Raw genomic sequence first — 20,168 nt, forward strand, 5'->3', positions numbered from 1 at the left:
TTCGCGTCATCAGTTGCCGCAGCTTAAGGGAAACCTGTAAAAGAAAACCTTTTTACAGAAAAATCAATCCTACACATAATGTTCTTTTTTTGTATGCCTGCATTTGTTGCTAGTAAGCATTTGTTTCCCAGTAAGTCTGCCAAAAATGTTTTTCCACGCGAGAAAAAAGGAAAAGTTTAAGAGAAAATAAATGAGCCGCTCCCAAAAAATCAGAATTTATCAACAACAACAAGAGCGGAAGCAAGAAGAAGAGTGAAAATGGGGAAAAGCAAGAAAGAGCAACCACAACAACAGACAAAGAAAGGCTAAAAAAATAAGTGAAAATCAGAAAAAGGGAAATACGAAGGAACCAGATTTCTGGAATTTTTTAAAGGATTTTTAAAAGTTTTTTAAGTTGTGGTAACTATCAAAAAATGGATGAAAAATTATTTGAAACGAAGGCTAAAACTGTTGTTTAATTTAAATTAAAGCAGATTATATAAAATAATAGTATTAAAATTAAATTTGAAGCATTCAATAATAGTATTAGGTTTTTTTGTTTCAAAAACCGCTAAGAGCTTATAGACCCACCAAACAAGACGACCTACTTAGCAGCCCTTAAAGGTCTTTGTCGTTAGCTGGACACTTGTCGTTCACTTGTGTTCCTGGGCGAGATTGCCGCACATAATTACTCGCTCCTGGTGGCGCATCTTGGCGTCTTCACATCTTCGCATCTTCGAAATGTCTACAAAACGCCTCAATTGAATAAGTGCCAAATGGAGGCAAATAGCTAAAATAGGCTCCTCAGGCCCACTTAAGCGCACTAACCCAGTGCGACTGTGTACTCCGTACTATGTAGTTAAAGTGTCCGAGCTAAACGGAATCCAAATCTGTTCACTTGTTTGCTGTTGATTCAATCAAGCGCAAGACCATACAATCACCCGCACCCATACAAATGCAGAATGCTCAATGCAAATTGAGTTTATTGTTCGGTCAATTGAGGCGCACTCGTAAGACATTTATTTTATGGCCCGTAAGCAGATGAGGTGATTTGCGTTTAGTTACCCGACTGCCACCCGTGCGAGGAGTTCGAGATCCGTGGCGGCATATCGTAGTGGACCGCCGCCTTAAAAGAATTTTTTGATTTCAGCAGGAAAGTGTCTCGAGTGAGTGAAATGCCAAGCTGAGAAGTGGAGAAAACAAGTGCAAGACCAAAAGTTTACAACCAAATGATAATACAAATATAATACAAAGCAAACGAAAGTGTTCAGCAACAAACATTCCTCGCCCCGGTCACTGGATCAGGATATATACACATACATAAAGCAGGCCTAAAAGAATACGCATACGGATAGGGATAAGGAGCCACAGATGCAGCCCTAAGTAAGTACGACTGAAATTAGCATTATCATAGCCACTAAGTGGTCCATAGAGTGTTTCATTTTTCGTTTTAGTTTCGGTTTTGGTTTCGGTTTCCGTTCAGTTTTTGGCTTTTCCAACCAAAAGGGCGTGTGTTTTGTATCCTCGCCTCTCAGCATCTCTCTTTGCGTGTGTGCCTGTGTGTGTGTCGCTTTCTCTCCAGCTTTCGCTTCTTGCTGGTTTTTTTGGTTGTTGTTGCTGTCGTTTTTCATTGATGTTGATAGCCTGGTACATTATCAACTTGGTGCTCGGCTGCGCTTCTTTTCTTTGTGTGTAATAAAATTGATGATAAAATAAAAATGGATAATGGTTGATTTTCGGTCTTCGTATTCGGCTCCTCGAGAGAATTCCGAGCTGAGCGGCCACAGACGGCAGGCAAAGCCAAAGCCATTACCATCAGCCAAGAGCCAGGACCCTCTTGGCGCCGTTGTTTACCGTCTCTCATTTTTGTGGAAAATCAGCACCACACACACAGAAAACCACACATTTCTCTTTTGTCTCTGCTATGGGCTTTCACCACGTTACCACAAACACACACACATTCTTTCTCTTTAGCTTTCTCTCTCTCTCTCTGTGTCCTTTGTGGGTTACTTGGTGCGTGCGTGTGTGGGGGTGGAGCGCGTGCATCCTGTGGCTGATAAGAATGCTGCCCAGTTGTTAAGGGCTCTGAAGGCTTGCAAAATTTTAATCACGATAATATCCTCTGATAAGAATGCCAATGTACACTGAAATTTTATTTTAAGACAGCACATATTTTTGTAAATTTATATTATCATTCGGAAGAAGATTCTCGGAATTTTGTATTTCTATTACTTAAAAAACAAAAGATGTGAAACATGTTATTTTTATAGATCAATATATTTCTAAATGCAAAGATCGAAATTATGAACAAAATATTTTCACTAAAAAATTTAAAAAAAAAAGGCGTAGTCCCCTTAATTACACTGAACATTTGCATATTTTCCACATTACATCTAGTAATTTATGACTGATATTTTTTTTAGACTTATAGAAGTTTAAATTGCAATAAAACAAAGATGGATTATTTGATTGACATATATTTTATTTAACTGAAATATAATATTGTGGCATTACATTTAATATATGATTTCTGATATATGATGACATATACCTTCTGTCTCGGATGTAGTCCTATCTGGACGTCCAATTTTCGTTGATTTGTTTCAACATTTGTGGCCGTACAACGGCATTAACACGGCGAATGTTGTCTTACAAATGTTAAGCGTTTGTGTCTTTATGCGCATATGATTTTAGATAGATCCACAAAAAGTAGTCTAGCGGTGTTGAATCACGAAATCTGGAGACCAATTCACAGGTCCAAAACGTGAGATTAGGCGGTCACCAAACGTATCTTTCCTCCAATAAGTGGATGGACACAGATCCAATTCTTGTGTCCGATGGCGGATGGCCTTCCTCAGGCTACGCTCTACAGCATCAATAGCTTCTTCTGTGCGATTTATCAATAAGAGAAAAAGTGGTGCAAAAACGTTTCATGGCTAATTATTAACTGATCTGATGAACGAGCGATGATGTGGTCTATAAAATGGACGTAGTGAGCGATACGCATTCCGCACAGAACTATTATTTTCGAATAAAAGTTGCTCTTCTGCAAGCGCTGTTCTGGCGTGAGTGTTATCCTGATGAATTGCCAAACAAAATAGAGGACCAATTCCAAATAAATCTCTTGACAGCTGTTAAATCGGTTGCCATCTTGAACAGTAATGCCAACATAAAGTTCCATACCTCAAAAAAAAAAAACATCCTTTACTTCATTTATATGATAAGCAAATACGAATTCCTGTATCTATGTACATTTGAAATCCACTTTTAAATCAACACACTGGTTTGAGATAAATGAAAACGAGTGAACTGTATTTGCCCCCGGAGATGGGGCGAGATAAATACGTGGATCTAGACTGGAATTCAGAGGGCTATTAGCAGGTGCTACGCCCCAGAGGAAGCCGAACTGCTTGGAATAGGACATTAAGGGTGCACACGTTCCGTCTTAGCCGGATTCTGGCAAATTTTTGGCCGTCGTATCGTATTTAGCCGGGTTAATTACCTAACATTGTGTTGATGGCTTAAGCGTTTCATGGGACGCCATAATGTGGCCGGTGTGTCCTGGAGGCGCTTTTTAAAACGCTGCCAATTGTTGTCCTGCGTGGCGTTATTGTTGTTGCCACTGGCAATTGCACACACAGATTGGCCGCAATGGTTTCTTGGCCGCATTGAGACTTCCGGCTTGATGCCGTGGAAATGACTGCGATAAGGTTAAATATTTTATAGGTTTTCCGGCTGCTTCAACTCTTGGTTCTTCCTCGTTTTCTGCTTCTTGCTCTTTGCTCCTTTGCTCCTTGCTGGCTCTCAGATAATTTCTCCAGCGACAACTGTCTGTCTGTCAGTCAGGCGTGTCCCTTTCTCCGATTGTCCCTGTCACATTGGAAAACTTTTCAAGCTGCGTTGGCTTTTGTTTTTGTGTTTTCCTATTTCCCTCTTTTTTCCCGTTGGCTTAGCTCCTTTTCGCCCTGACTCCTCCTTGACTATAGGTGATGGCAGCATTTTAGAAATAAATTAAAATTTCATTTAAGAGCTTTTCAGCTGAAAACTTTCTCAATTACAAATGTTTTGTTGTCTGTTTCTGTGTACCCCCTGATGTTCACTCCAAAGAGAAAAAAGAGAAGCCCTCAATGTCTGCCAATCGATGGGCGCTAAGTGTTCTTTTGCCTGGTCGGTTCAAGGTTAATCTGGTTGCCCATTACTAGCTTTCGTAGGTCCAAAATGTGTCAAGGTGCTGATGGTTAAGCGCCCCAAGATATGCAGCACGAATTCATGAATTCGGCATAAGAGCCGCACTTCAAATAGATTACCTGCAAATGGTCGCAGCCAACACAAACACCTCTCATGAAAATACAAAAAATATAGACAAAGGCCAGCAGCGGTGGGGTGACATCTCTTGGTCATGAGCAGGTGCTCGGAACTCAGTTGGCAGTTGCATGCAAAAATAATCAAGTACAAATGGCACAGCATCAGCATCAACATCCCCACACCCACAAGCCTTACACTCAGCCCACACAAAACTCACCGGGGAAATGTGGAATTCAAAAGAAAGAAGAACTTTTGGAGCCCTCTTCGCATGCACTTAGATGAGAACGACAGGACCAGCAGCGTCCACAACAAAGAGCAGCAGAAAAAAAAACAACGAGTCGAGTAATGACAGCAGCAATGGCAAAAGCAACAGCAACAGAAACACAGCCACCGCAGCAACAATGGGGCCAAGTCCTGGGCACGCCCCTCACATGCTGGCGTGTCTGGCTGCCAGTGGCGATTCAGGGATTCATTCATCCATTCATGCGCTCTGGACGACGCCAGCGACGTCTCCGGATGTGTGGCAGTGGGTAGCGTACACAGCGGGAAATGTGGGCTAACTGGTTGGGTTCTGGTCGAGTGCAAAGGGTTTTCCCAAACCGACAACACATTTATAACTTCCTCGCAGGTGGATTATATAAATAAAAATGTTCGGAGCACAGGAAGACAAATCGTTAAATTTGCGATGCTCATATAAATAAGAAACAATTGCAATTTACGAGGCTAATCAGGTTAAAGAACTTAAATTTAAATAATTTGAGTTCACTACGGAAAATATTTGGCTGTAGTTGCTACCATATATCATACATTAATAATATTGGAATGCACTCCAATTATAAGATAAAAATACGTATTTATATTTTTAATATATTTTAGAACTGGCATTTTAGGGCTTCTAGCTAAGTCAATATGATAGAAACTAAAACGAGTGGTTATAATAAAATATTAATTTCAATTTAAAGTAGGAGTAGAGTTGGCATGGCTTCGGTTTTCGCATAGGCATTCTAAATTGACAGTAAACTACTACTAATTAGTAAGGCCAGTAGAGAAGAGAATGTGTGTCAGTTGTTTTGGTTTTTTCCACGTGTAAGACTTGCATCTTTGCCACATCGTGGTTGCCACTGCTGCTGTACTTGCTGCCGTTGTTATTGCTGCAGATGGGGAACACACTTAAGTGGTCGTTTAGAGTATGCCACGCTGTTGTTGCTTGTTTATGAATAAAAAATAGTTTATTTGCAAAACGTTTAGGCCATGGGGTGCTAAAGGGGTCGTCGGTATGAGAGCGGTCAATTAGGGAGTTTCATCGAGTTAAGCTTCCGCTTTTGGCTAATGGACTGGAGCTCATCCGAGGAGCTCTTCCATAATTGAAAAACTTTACAATAACGCATACACAATGCGAGGCATCTGCTGAGCCGTAATGTGACATGTTCAAAGGGTGTGAGGGTCAGAATGTGTGTGGGTGGGTGGGTGTGTGTGTTTTTCGGCTTGTGGCAATTTCAATTGGCAACCTCGGGCTGCAGTAAGCGCACCCGTGAGTGCTGTAAGCATGCGTCCAAAGATAATTGTTACGTCATTAAGCGACTGCCTGTAAAAGGCCCAGAACACCAAACAAAATAAATAAATAAGAGACAATCACACATGCACACGCACACGCATACACACAGACACATACGCCCTTAAACACACCCTCACACATGTAAGTGGCAAGGATGTGTGGCACTGGGTAAGCTGAAATTATCGTTGCCTACTTTTGTGCGCAGTTCACAATTAAATACATTGGCAGCGACATATGCGGCAAAGCGTAAACAACAAGCCTGGCCAAAAACAAAAGCGACGTTTTTCTCGGCTCTGGGAGCAAGAAAAAATTGAAATGGGAAAATGGGCGGCTCGGCAAAGAGGGAAATGGAAAGAAAATCCTTTCGAACGCCGCTCTCTGCGTGTCTATCCCAGCCACTCTTATGCGTTGTTGGTAGCCGAGCCGACCAGCGCAAGCGCTCTGTTCCATTCTCTCTCTCTCTCTGGCCACATTATCCTGACATATCCTTCTCTTACCAGCCCACACACACATACAACTAGAGGTGGGCAATGTCAATGTAACTTTTATCCAGCTGCCGCTTCACTGCTTTCCTTTGGCTGCAGCGCCTCTCCGCGCGATTGTGTGCGTGTGTTTATGCTCTGATTTGAATGCTACTGATAAGGTGGCATTACGCGCTTCTGCGGGCGGGGAGTGGTACACGGGGGAGGGGCGGATAGGAAGGGAGATATACCAGTAGAGGGCTGCGACGGTTGCTTCTTGCATTATAATTCGATCTGCCTTGGTTACATCGCCGCAGCGTGAGAGTGTGCGCTACACAGAAAACAAACCAGTATATAGAGGCTTTAAAGTGTTTCGAGCTATTACTAATTTATTGTTATTGCAGCATCTCCATCAAAAATATTTTTAGTTAATACACAAAATTGAAAGTAGCTCAGTAAAGGAAGGACTATAAGTACTATAGAATGTACTATATGGATGTAGTAGAACGCTCGAATTAGGCTTGAGGTCAAAACTTAAATACAAATCATCGATCTGAATCAATCATCGATCTGAAATTAAGAACCCAACAGCAATTTAATCCTAATATTATATAGAGCATCCAAATACCCAAGATTTGTGACTTAACGTATTGAAAAAAGGCCTTTCCTTCGTCAGTTTCTGTAAAGGTCAGTTTTCATTTAGTTGTTTTCTTGAAAATGATTTAACATTTTTATTGTGTACTCTCTATTTCATTAATTTCCAAAAGCACCAACTAATATAAGAAAAGTTTGTTTCGTTTTTTATTGAAAAATACAAAATAATAAATAAATAAATATGAAATTTTCTCTTAATTGTGGCGATGGTTTTAAAGGCATTTAAAACATGTTTGATGCGACAGTTTAATTTAAATAATTTGTTAATAACTTAAATGTGTAATTTTTCCTCCTTTGCCTGAATAGTTGCAGACTGTGAGGATGCGGTTGGGCGTGCAAGTTTACAATTGACTTTTAACGATACGACCTACACACACTCACTAACACACAAACACATACATGCGTGCCGCGGCAGGACCAAGTTGTATGCGATTTTATGTATTATCATTTATTGTGTCTCTTGTGTGAAAACGTGCGCTTGGCATAAATAGACAGACGGACAGACGCAGATATAGGCAGCCACGCCCAAAAAGCCGAGCCGCCCCTCTGCCATCGCTATTTTGCGATTATATGCTGCGCCTTTTGTTTTCACAGCAATAAAAATTGGATGTGATTTAGTTTCCCGCTCCCACTTTCATGTATATGTGTGTGCGTTGGATGTTGTATCTGTATCTGCTTGTGTGCTCTGTTGTGATTGATACGAAGCCTGTGGGAGAGCTTGGTTTGCTTTCCTTTGCCTGCTAGCATATCCTTGAGGTCCTCTCTTTCTCTCTTGGCTCCCAATTAACTTTCGTTGATGCGTGTTTCATTTTAATGTCATTTGCGGCTCAATTATTTGTATGGCATACTTTGCGGCCAGTCGCCATTTACATAGTCATAGGCCAATTATGGCCATCTCTGCACACCCACAATCAAACACGCGTCCGTGAGTGGCATAATTGCTTAGTTTCTAGCATTTCGGAGCTAATGTTTTATGGACTAATGCATGTGGCATACGGTGAAATGCAGCGCAGAAGCAGCTCATGAAAGTAAAAATTGCAAATACATTATTAATGATGTAAACAGCAGCTGCTGCTGGAACATAACTAATTTCTAAACTGGCAAATGAACTTTAATTATATTATGAAAATAAGGCATTGCTTTCACACCCACACTTTAAAATGTACATATGTGAATGGGGTGAAATATATCCGTAATATGAATGCAAACTGCAAATAGACAAATAATTACTGTCACTGAGAGCCACTAAAATGTTTAATAAATCAAATTTGCTTCAAACCAAGCCAAGTATTTAAAATCAAAACACATTATAATATTATAAATATTTTAAAATGTCCCAGATAAATGGAATGATTTATAACTTTATACGTTAACAATTAATTGTAGATTAATTAATATATTTAATCCTTTTCCCTTCCCTAGTTAAGTACCAAAGAAATTAATGTATAACATATTTTTTAACACTTTGTATTCATTCGAGTCAAGGGGGTGAATACCAAAACTTATCTCACTCTTACTCCTTTGAAACATACATAGCTCCTTTGAAATAAAACTCGTTACCATTGCAGATTGCAATTAGTTTTACAAAACGCACTTGCTAACCTCATTTCTATTTGAATGCTTTCTATTCCATTGCAGCGCAGAGCAAGGATCCCGTCTTAGTCACCAAGCCGAAGCAATTAACTGAAAATGTAGCAGGGAAAGAACATGGCCCAACTGGAACAGCAAATGCCATGCGATGCAACCAGCATAAACGTGAGTATCCAAGACTTCCAACGAACTCGAAATGGAAATGGAAATGGCGATGAAAATGGGTTGGGGAATGAAATTGAATAGGGGGTCTGGTGTCGCGGCTAATTGCTATGGGTCTGAGATCTTGAAGCAGGCTTTTACGAGGGCCGAAGCATTTCATTTGCTTTCAATTTGGCCGTCATCTAGTTGCTTGGCACTAATTTGGCGTCTCGCGTTTTATTTGCAGTCCGTCTGTCTGTCTGTCTGTTTGACTGTCCTTTGGTTGCGGCCATTATTAAAGTTCCTCCTTGGAAGCAGCCCCATTGTGTCCAGGTCCCAATCCGCATCCTTCGTTCGTCCTTCCTGCAGCTCTAATCAACTGATATGAAATGCAGCTCAGGCTTGCCAAATCGCCGGCGGTCCTGAGCCCAAAAACTTATTGAATCGTCAGCAAATAGATTCTTGGCACAAAAGAGACGGCCATGTTTGCCTGGCCCAAAAATGGTGATTAGATGGCGATTGGCGACTGGCTCGATGGAAGTGGCAAGAAAGATTTATAGCACATACCGCGCCGGATTATCCGATTGTTTGAGTACCATTGCTAACCCACTATTTCACGCCCAATCAGCACTGATTAAAGTTGATTTAAGACTTTAAAATACCAGGAATAGCGTTGCAAAGCACGTCATCTTGCGTCTCCTTAAGCTGAAATTTGATTTGATTTTTAATATCGTCGTCGTGGCAGGTCCGCAATCCTGCTCTATCCATGTGCACGCCCTGGCTAAATCAGTTTTACAACTTTTATGTGAATCCTTCACCTGCTTTATTGTTGTCGTCGGTTGTCGTTGCCTCCGAGGAGTATAAAAAGCCGTGTAACATTACCGGGGACAACGACAAAATGGCAATGACAGCACAGCGGCAGCAACGACGTCAATAGTTAAACTCGAGCGGGCTCCGAAGTACAAGATTGTTAGCATAGCGCGCAGGACACAGCAGGGCCAGGACAACGCTGAGCACAGGGGCACATGGGCCAGAGGCGAACACAAATGCACAACATTCTTTGCAGGTGCACTGCGGGAAAATATATGGCAACTTTTCGTGGGAATCAGAGTCTCTATAGATAGATTAGTGGCGTTTGTTCCAAAGATGAATTAATGTGTGGTTTGACACAACCTTCCTAAATACTGAAAACTTTTCCTCCTTGAGAAACTTGACCTAAAAACGCACTTTGTTCGTTGCATACATCTACAAGGGTGTACAAATAAAAGCATTAGCATGTTATAATCAGAAAGCTGGAAGATAATTCGAGGTAATAAAATGTATGCAACGTTTAAAGCAAAACCTAATATTATATTTTTTAAAAAGCTCTTACTACCTTCATTAAGACTATGATCAAAATTGCACCCTCTTATATTGTCCATTGTTAGACTTGGCTGTATATTATTTTTTCTCAGTGTAGATTCTGAGGAATGCGGACGAGTGGCGTTACCCGCTGGGCACCGTGTTAGCCAGAGGAATGAGGATGGCAAATGCGATGGCCTCGACTCCTGTGGCTCCTTTCAGATCCTTTTAGGTGACTGTGGCTATGGCTAAGCTGCTCCTGCTGCAGCTGCATCTGAAATGCTGGGAAATGATGCATTTAATCGAAAGGGGTGGTGGGGTGGTAGGTGTGAGGTGGAGAGGTAGAAGCTGTAACAAACGAGGGGCGGCAATGGGCGTGGTCGCTCCCATCAGCGGGCGGAAGTCGACACAAAAGCAATGGCCGTCCTGCAGGCGTTGGCTTGTCTTGAGCGGGTAACGAGTCAGTGGGCGTGGCAGTGTGGGTGTCACCTGCTTTGCATGTGAAACACGCCCCCAACGTGCCATGGATACCTGAACATGCGGTACCCGTGCAGTTTGAAACACTGGCAGCAATTGGGTGCTACCCGTATGTTGGCTGGTAAAATTAGTAAACTATATCATCTTTGAAATGTATATTCTTAAGAACGATGGTTTAGAGAGGAGGAGGTTTCTTTTGATGAGTAGTATTAGTAGTAGCTGTAAACAGTTTACCAAGCAAACGCTATCTCTTGAAAGGTCAAAAATTATTATTATAATAAATAATAAAAATATAAATAAAGCTTTCTTACTATAATAAAAAGGGGTAATTCGACTTTAAATCCATGATCCTTACTCTGGCTTAATCCTCACTATAGCTGGATTTATTTGCACCTATCGAAGGTGCAGGCCCTTTTCTGTTAGTGCTCTGGGATTCCCTTTCATATCGCATGGCACGTAAATTCGTAATAAATTTGAAATTATGTGCACATTTCGTGCCACAGGCTGAAGGCCAAGCAATTTGCAACTTGCACTTTGATAATTTATGTTGCATTCGCCTGGCAACGGTGGCCATAAGCATATATCACATCTGCCAGCCCCTGGATATCTCCTGTTCCGCCTCCTTGAAGCTAGCAGCGATCCCAGAATGGCGCTGTCAACCCACTAGCAGACTGAATTTTTTCAATTTTCACGAATGCACAGCACAAAGGACATGGTGGCAGGCGAGTGGATTGATTATGCCGACTGCCAAGGACGCAACCAGTCACACTCACTCATGCCCATCTTGTGGGGCTTCAGTTTCGCTCTCAATTGGACGTATCCTGTCAGCTGGCCAAGGACGAAAACAAGCGTGGCGGACGGGTGGAGGGGGAAGCGAGTATCGAATCATCGACGGCTTTTTGTCCAATCGCCCGCACAAATTGACGGTCAGTGCGAGTGACGCCGTCTAATAACACTCATTACGGATCCATTCATCATTTCAATTCCAATACCAAACAGAACCCGAATCCGAAACTGAATCCGCAGTGCATGTGCAACTGACAGCTGCAATCGATAGGCGTTTCGCTTTTGATTCGAAATTTGATTGCTGATTGCCGTCACTTCTCTCACTCACTTCGTATTCATTTGTACATTGTATTTTTTTCATTAAGCTGACAACCGGCAAATGCAGAAGGGATATCTTCCATTCCACACCTGACCGATGGCAGTAATTTCGATTTGGCTTCCATTGGCCGCAAGGAGCAGTACACAAGAAAAATTGAATTGCTTGTTGCGCCTGAAGGTAAAATACATAATTTCTATTGTACTCTTGCAATTTGTTTATTATTTTGACTTAATTGATTAATGTTCTACGCTATTACATAAGTACAATATTACATAAATACTTCAGTGCTATTGGGATAAATAGGTGGATAGTTGACATGGACATTTCACGAAATAATTTTATTTAGTATTTCGAATAAAGCTTAAGCATTGACCTAATAACATACGTTTTATTAATAAAATGTTCCCAGTGTAGCAACGAAATGGATTTTCGCAAGCCAATCAATTAATTTAACATTTTGCCCCATGTCAGCGAGTTTGCACATGCAAAGTTCGTTCAAAAGTATACCTCAAATTAAATGCGATTTGTTAAATGTTTTGGGCGTAATTCCCGCTGCAAGCCTCGTGCCGTGGAAAGTTGATTCAATTTGCTGACTTGGCATTGGTTTCATTAGACCACCTGCGCGTAATTTCATTGCTCTGCCAGCGAATCGAGTTCAGATCGGCAGTATGCACTGCAGCATATGCATATCTTACGTACAATCAACTCCATCATGATTTTTTCAGGAGCCGGGCGAATCGAAAAGCCCACGTCCTTTCCTCGGCCAATTCCGCTGTTCCATTGATTTTTGCAGTGAGGAGGATTTGCAATTCAGTTTGTGGTTGGGATTTTGGGAAAATCTTAAACGAAGATACAACGAATAATTTGTATATGTAAAAAAGTGGCAGAGAGTAAAAGCGTTCCATGAAAACGCACTTGTATTTAATAGGTACTAGAAGGACTGAACCATTCCCCCAAAAGACCACATGTACACCAATAAACGATTGTAAAAACAAGAGAGAACGCTATAGTCGAGTTCCCCGACTATCTGATACCCGTTACTCAGCTAGTGTAAGTGCGAAGGACAGTTTTTGGCGGTTTGTGGGCGTTAGAGTGGGCGTGGCCAAAAGTTTTTTGGCAAATAGATAGAAATTTACAAGACTAATACAAAAATGAGAAAATATCAAAACATTTTTCAAAAGTGTGGGCGTGGCAGCTTTGGGCGGTTTGTGGGCGTTAGAGTGGGCGTGGCCAAAAGTTTTTTAGCAAATAGATAGAAATTTACAAGACTAATACAAATATGAAAAAATATCGAAACATTTTTCAAAAGTGTGGGCGTGGCAGCTTTGGGCGGTTTGTGGGCGTTAGAGTGGGCGTGCCAAAAAGTTTTTTTGCAAATCGATAGAAATTTACAAGACCAATGCAAAAATGAACAAATATTAAAACATTTTTCAAAAATGTGGGCGTGGCAGTTTTGGGCGGTTTGTGGGCGTTAGAGTGGGCGTGGCAACCTGAATGCGTCTATGTCCCTGGAGTCTTTATACTTAATCTCAACTTTCTAGCTTTTGTAGTTCCTGAGATCTCGACGTTCATACGGACGGACAGACGGACAGACAGACGGACGGACAGACGGACATGGCCAGATCGACTCGGCTACTGATCCTGATCAAGAATATATATACTTTATATGGTCGGAAACGCTTCCTTCTGCCTGTTACATACTTTTCAACGAATCTAGTATACCCTTTTACTCTACGAGTAACGGGTATAATTAGAGCCTCACATGTTAAAAATATTGCGCGCAGTTTAAATTACAAGTAAATGCATGTAGTTAAAAAGTCAAATTTAAACTGATGAAGCATTTATGAATATATATGTATGCCTGATATTTATTGATGGTAGCTGAGGAAATGATTTTTATCGCTTATGCGAAACAAAAAATATATTTTTAATCCACACAAATATTTACCAATACTTATCATTTGCTGTTTCAAAGTCAGTGTATTCGATTTTGTGTGCTGTGTATTTGCCCGGCGACAACAGAGGCAATCGTAAACAATTTGATTTTAACGCACACAGCGGTCCTGATGATAAGGCGGAGACGGTGGGAGGGGCGTGGCAGGCTAACTGACTGGCTGACTGGCAGTGCAGGAATTCTAATCGGATTTCGTTGCAGCTGCGGCCGGAGCAGCCAGGGAAACAAAAGCTTTTGCCAGGAAATAGATATCGAAAGCAATTTGGCACCGCTGCCCTCTGCGGATGAGAGATACGGGGACTCCAACGGCTAGGGGTGGATTTTGGACCATGGACTATGGACCATGGCATTGGGTTTTTGGTTTTGGTTTTCGGTTCGGTTTTGGGGCAGAGTAATTCAATTTCAGATAGCTTTCGCTCCGTCCCACGGTGCGTATGCGCAACTGCAGGCGTGGCGTAATCTTTGGCACTTCAATTTGATCGGCGGGCATTTGTAAGGCCTTCGACATCGCCAGCTAGTAGAGTCCTGCCGCTCCTCGTAGAGCATAGAGTGCAGAACATGGCCACATAGTGCCTGACGTTGATGAATATTGCTACAGCGATAAATTCAATTACAAGTGCCGAGTGAGCCCAAGTCGAGGGCTATAACTCAACTGACAGCGGCAGAACTCTTTGCCGCCTTCGCCTCCGCCTCGCCACTGCCACTTTATCCACTTGACTTGGCTCTTAAAGTGTTTCCCCAAACTGAGAGACACGGACACGCACAATAATGGGGGAAAAAACCCAGAAAGGGGAAACAACGCCGAGGAAAGCAGTTAAAAGTAAACAACAGAAAAAAGGGGGCTAAACAACATAAAATAAATGTAATAAATTTTAAACATAGAAATGATAAATTGCTCTGGGACTCGACTTAAGGCGTTGCTGCCAATTGCGAAATGCCTTTGCGCGATTCCCAACGCTTTTCCTACATTTTTACACAATTTGTTTGTGGCTTCGCCTACACGTGCCACGCCCCCTCCAAAGCCCTAACGCCTCTGTTGGCACGTGTGTTTGCCGTTTTTATCTATTTGGCAGCTGCATTTGCTTGTCGTTGTTTAATTTACTTTTCTGCGAAATTGATTTGCTGCAAAGTTTTGCCGCTCCTTTCTACTTTATCCTATTCCTTTATTTTTGGTTTGGTGTATTCGTACTTTACAATCTTTTTGACACGCCCACGCCTGGTGGAAAGTTTTTCAACTTCCAGGCGAAGTCGCATTAATGCTGCAGTTGCAAATGTTTTGCCCGTAACTTTTACTTAAGCGCTGCCAGCTGTTTGGCAATGCAAAGTTGAGCTTAAGTCGTCCTGCCAACTGCCTGCTAGTCAGCTTGTACTGAGTTCTCCACCGCTCTTCTCTTTGCAGAAACTTAGACGACTCCGTGATTAGGACGTGTTGTACCCTAACGCTCTAAATGCAGACGATATGGTGAGTTATCTTGATAATTGATATCTTAAACTCCTTCTACCTCCACCTTCTCATTCCCCTATTGGGAGGCATTTAAGTGCAATTTCGGTTTCTCTGTTCCATAAATCAAATTTAATCAAGTGCACGGTTTTTGATTGGCCTGGTAAGCAGCTCAACAAGTTAAGCGCTTTGGCTGATGAATTGCAAATGCACCTTTCTATTTGCATACCACACTTACACTCACCCACGCACACACATGCTTGCATACTCGTATATCAAGCATTACGCATACGCCGCATATGCCCAGAACTATTAACAAGCGCATTGCGTATTCATGAAAGCATTTTGTTGTGCTGAAGTACACGTTGTGGCACAGGCAGCAGCAGCAGAAGAAGATGACAGGAATAGCACCAGAAGTATATAGGGGGACGAGCTAAGTTTTCTAATTAAAAACTACAAATAATTGTGACTCGTAATGAGCACACACATGGTGCTCTTAAATGTAGTTGTGTTGAGCACGCGAAAGCGAAATTTAAATTGCAACTTGTCACTGCGGTTGCATCTTGCTGGTTGCTGGCTGCTGGCTTCTGGTTGTCATGTATGCAACATGCGACTGACTGCAAGGCTCTGTGTCCTGGCTAATTTCCATTCCGTGATCATCATGAAGTTCCTTTTTGCAACGCGCGGCTAGCAACTAAAGGCAAAGGCACGCCTGCATTTCATTTTTCCCAGAGAGATTGATGCATGCAAGAAACGCGTGACCGCCTTTGTGTGATATTTGCCACACACATGCGACTTTAAAGCTTTAAATCATAGAGCATACTAATCAACCAACTGAATGCATATTGTTGAATCTCCTTTGCACACCACGCATACACTTGCAGCATCGGGACATTTGAAATGTAAATGCCCCATTGCGGAGTACATAAACGCATCTCTATCTGAGAATTTTGAGCAAAGCTGCAGATACCCAGATCCACAGGATGGCTAAATTTATGCCACCAACTCGCGGCGTTGAAGTGTAGAATGCGGCCATTGCTGCTTTTTTGTTTTTTGCTTTTCTTCTGCTTTTCATGATGCGCTGATGACGACGATGATGCGCTGCTGCTGCGAATGGCAACTTTTTGTGCTGCTTCGAGCGCCATTTGTTTCAGCCACCATCCATTTGCTGGGCTTGCAGGGCTCTTGGCGAGGGTTTAATAACTATACGCTTAGAGGTCTGGACTGTGTTGGTGGGAGAAGGCATTACGTATACACTCTGATGCAGCCCAGGCAAGTTTGTAAGTCTCGCAGAGCCGAGTTGTGCAACAAACTGAATAAATAGGCAAAGGCAGAGAATTAAATTTGCAAGTCTAAGGAGCTTAGCTTCATTATAATCCTAATACAATAGTGTTTTTAATTTGAAATTTTTAGTTGTTTAGGTGAACTAAACGGACTATGAAGGCATAGTCCGTTTGACAGCGCATCAGCATAAAGCACAAAGTCAGTTGCGCTGTGGTCGTCCTTTTATTTGCTGGCTTTTATCCATTTTTATGCTTTTTGAAGTGGTTCCTGCGCTTTAGTCTATTCTAATTGGCTCTGGTTCGCTTTTAATTTTGCCGGCCATATTATTTTCGCGTTCGCCGCCTTTGAACGGCGAGCAGCACTCATTAAACCGCTGCCCAAGTGCACAATTAGCCGGGCCACAGATACGGGTCAAAAGGTAAAGTCGCAGTTCCATGGCCCTGCGATGATGCCAAACAAACTGACTAATTGCGAGAGAAACAGAAACAGGTCAGCCGCAGGTGATGATTGGTGTGTGTGTGTGTTTAAAACACGACGAACATTTGAATAAACATTAGCGGCAACAAACTGCAATTTATTTGCATCGTTACAACGGCCACAGTGGCTATTACTTTTGACTGCAATTAGCATTTTACAGTGCGGCCGAGTGCAGCGAATAATTTCCAATTATGCGGCATGCCACATGTGCCTGCACTCGCAGCGTTGACAGTTCGCAAGTCGCATTCTGTAGTCCGTAGTTCGTAGTTCGCAGGCGAGTCATCCTGGCCATTCTGCCTCCTTAATTATTCAGCAGGATACACACATGAGCTCACATCCTTGCCATCCTGCCAGCTGCCCGGAATTAATGGATACAGCTGGAACGTAACAGAAAACACCACTCTGCCACACAACCCTGCCCCGCCTTCAACGCCCGCTTTCCCCATTCGGAAAAACTCCAACACTCCGCACTGAACATTCACCTAGTTACGCATACGCCCTGATGACATTAGTGCAACATTGCAGACAATTTTCGTTAGCAAAATGGGAAAGCCACCGACCACCGGCCAGCAGTGGACCGGTGGCGAAAGACGGACATTGAGAAACATTTTAGAGGTACATTTAAAATTTTAATTTAAAAAAATAGGAAAAACAGGAAAGAGTTTTAAAGATATATTTTAAAACGTGCTTTTAATTGCTCTCGTGACTTTTTAAAAACAATTAATATTTTAAAAGGGACAACTAAAACTTTTTTCTTATCTCATATAGTATTTAATATATGTGCACCTTTAAACTCGGTGTAACAAGTTTTTCTAAAACATTAGAATTTGCTAAAGCAGTCCGAAATATAAATAGTAGAGTTAATGTTTTCAGAACTAAACAACTTTGTAGCTCTTAAAAAGCTTATATATAAAATTTAGTGATAAATAATGAGGAAGCAGTTAAAAACAGAAATGTCATTTGTGAGAAAATGAGGATTTAAGTCATGACTTGAATATTTATATGGATATACTAGCGTTATTTTATATGACCACTGCAGCTATCTAGTATTTTTCTCAGTGCACAAGCTCGCCAACACCCATTCAGCAATAGACGTGTGTGCGTGCATCGCAGTTTCACGTTGATTACGAGCACTTTATGGCTCCGTGCTACGTGTGGGCGTTGCTGTTAGACGGTTGTTGGATCTGGCCGAGTAGTAAGACCATAGACATGATGTCTATGCATTCATTGTTGCAATTTTTACTTTATTATCAACGTCTGTAATCACTAAAACAACAGGAGCAGCCACCAACCAGCCACAACAAGGATAAAAGCAGTCGGGGGTTGATGGTTGGCAAACTTGTTTCGGCGTCTGTTATTGCGGCCGAAAACATTTCGAGTGGCGGAAATTTGATAAATGCCTGGCCTGACCCAATGGGCGTGGCACTTGCCAAGGGCTTATCTCCAGTGTACTTGTAGGTTATTTATGATTATTTCGCATATTTTTATGGCTTGCAAATGAGGAATGTGTATGCGCACAGTGGCGTAGTTAGGTGGGAATTTGGGGAGCAGACGCCATGGAAGTTACACTCTAATTCGACCCGAGCATACAATACTCGTATATTAGGAAAGGCTAACTTTTGTCAATTTCTTATCACTTCCTTGTTATGAGAGTCATCGCTTCTGTATGTACACATGTCTGTGTAAGCTTTTCTTTTTAACAGTTCGATAACAGCGAAAGCTCGTTGCTTACAGTTACATCGATATTACGTTTACGTAGGTGTAACCACCAGTTTACAGTCACAGAGCTAAAAGCTTTTACGATGTAAACTTGCAATCCTTTGCAGTTTTTACACAAGGATGTAGAGCGAAAGCACTGTGCTATAAATTTAGCCATTATATACATATCCTAGTCCTAAAAGTGTTTTAAAGGGAAAAAACAAAATATTTTTTAAAATATTTTTTTTATATGGTCAAATTGAGCTTATTTCCGTTATAAAAAAAGATGCGCATGGAATAATATAATATTATATATGTATATATATAATATAATAATAAATTACAAGTTAAATTTGGTTGTCTTCAGCTCACTTCCTTTGTAGATAAAAGCACACAAAACTCTAGAAAGCGCTGAAAAACAAACATTAACCCTCAGTCAGAACCCATTTAAAAAAGAGAGTCGGGGATTTGGCTGATTGTAAAAAACAGCAAAGGGATTGCCCGTCGGCGTTAACCGAATGGGCGTGCCAGTGGAAATTGATTAAAAGAACAAAAACCCAAATGCTTTGTGATGCTGTCCGCAACCCTTTGGCGTGTAATACCTGCAACAGCGTCTTTGGGATCTATAATCAAAGCGATTGGATTATCAAAACTTAATGGCGGTCAGCTTGAATTGTCTATTTACAATGCACACTGTATTTATTGGTTTTTAACATCGATTTAATGGCTTTGTTGGCGTTTTATATTTCATTTCAGGGCACAACATGGCCTCAGCACAGATACGACATTTCTATAACACACCAACAACAACTTCTTCAACAACAACACGACAACCTTTACAACAACAGCAGCACACGAACAACTGCTACTGCATCAAACGGAGGCAATTTCAAAACGATACGTTTCTGTGCCACACACAAACACAAAGCGAATCAGAGGCAGCAGCAGCAGCAAGAGCAACAGCCACAGCAACATTATGCCAGTCGACACTTGCGACAGCAGCGACATCAGCAACAGGAGCAGCAGCAACAGATGATGTACCAGCCAGCGAATGTCGGCAGTCCTGGACCACAGATGAGAACTCGGCCAGAGATAGAGACACCCAGCACAGGATGCGAGATCCTTTGGCCGACGGTGTTGCAGGCTGCGATGTGGCTGTTGTTCCTGTCGTGCAGCAACAGCAGCTTCAGCAGGACCTGGCTGATCCTGCTGCCTTTTTGGTCGCTTCTACAGGGACTTCGGAGCAGGTTCGCCTCGCCACGAGCACTTGCCTATCACGCCTATCTTCCAAAGTCAGTCAGGACTCTACGAAACAACAACGAAAGCTCTTTCAACACGGCGCCGCCACAAAGGACTGCGCTGCTGTCGGCCTCCTCACGGATATGCAAAAGTTTGCACGCTCTATATTTCCGCTGGTCATCATCTTTAATCTGCTGCCCTTATTCTATGCAGGTAAGTACTCATTCAATTGTTATTATAGTAATTGATTTAAAGTGAATTAGGGCTCGACTTTGTGTATTTTTCAATTCTGGGCTTACAGTATTAAATGCAGTATCCCTTTAGCCACAGCCACGTTAATGGTCCGGCATTGGGTGTTCCTCTTTAAACTTGTGTGAAAGTTGCTGCCCTCTTTCGCTCTGCTAAAAAATATGTAACTCTCAACCAACTCATGTAAAGCAATTTTCCTACGTCCTAAATGCCAAGTC

The 20,168-nt window shown here is 41.9% G+C and overlaps 1 protein-coding gene across 9 annotated transcripts in view; it reads left to right on the forward strand.

The window, feature by feature from the left end:
- The first annotated feature begins 1,040 nt into the window (after positions 1 to 1,040).
- Positions 1,041 to 20,168, forward strand: part of LOC6535628 (dorsal-ventral patterning tolloid-like protein 1) — a 48,725-nt gene continuing 29,597 nt past the window's right edge. For 6 of the 9 annotated variants that reach the window (XR_005561479.2, XR_005561480.2, XM_039375520.2 and 3 more), the window contains exons 1-3: positions 1,041 to 1,362; positions 8,593 to 8,709; positions 19,219 to 19,914. Coding sequence is in view for 7 of the 9 variants with exons in the window: in XM_039375520.2 (XP_039231454.1) it covers positions 8,688 to 8,709; positions 19,219 to 19,914 (718 nt within the window). In the remaining 2 variants the exon portion in view is untranslated. Of the gene's footprint in view, positions 1,363 to 8,592; positions 8,710 to 14,961; positions 15,025 to 19,218; positions 19,915 to 20,168 lie in introns of all 9 variants that reach the window. The other 3 variants (XM_039375522.2, XM_015191754.3, XM_039375521.2) reach the window with 2 other exon arrangements.

The sequence above is a fragment of the Drosophila yakuba genome, chromosome 3R, assembly GCF_016746365.2.
Source record: "Drosophila yakuba strain Tai18E2 chromosome 3R, Prin_Dyak_Tai18E2_2.1, whole genome shotgun sequence".
NCBI classification, from domain to species: Eukaryota; Metazoa; Arthropoda; class Insecta; order Diptera; family Drosophilidae; genus Drosophila; species Drosophila yakuba.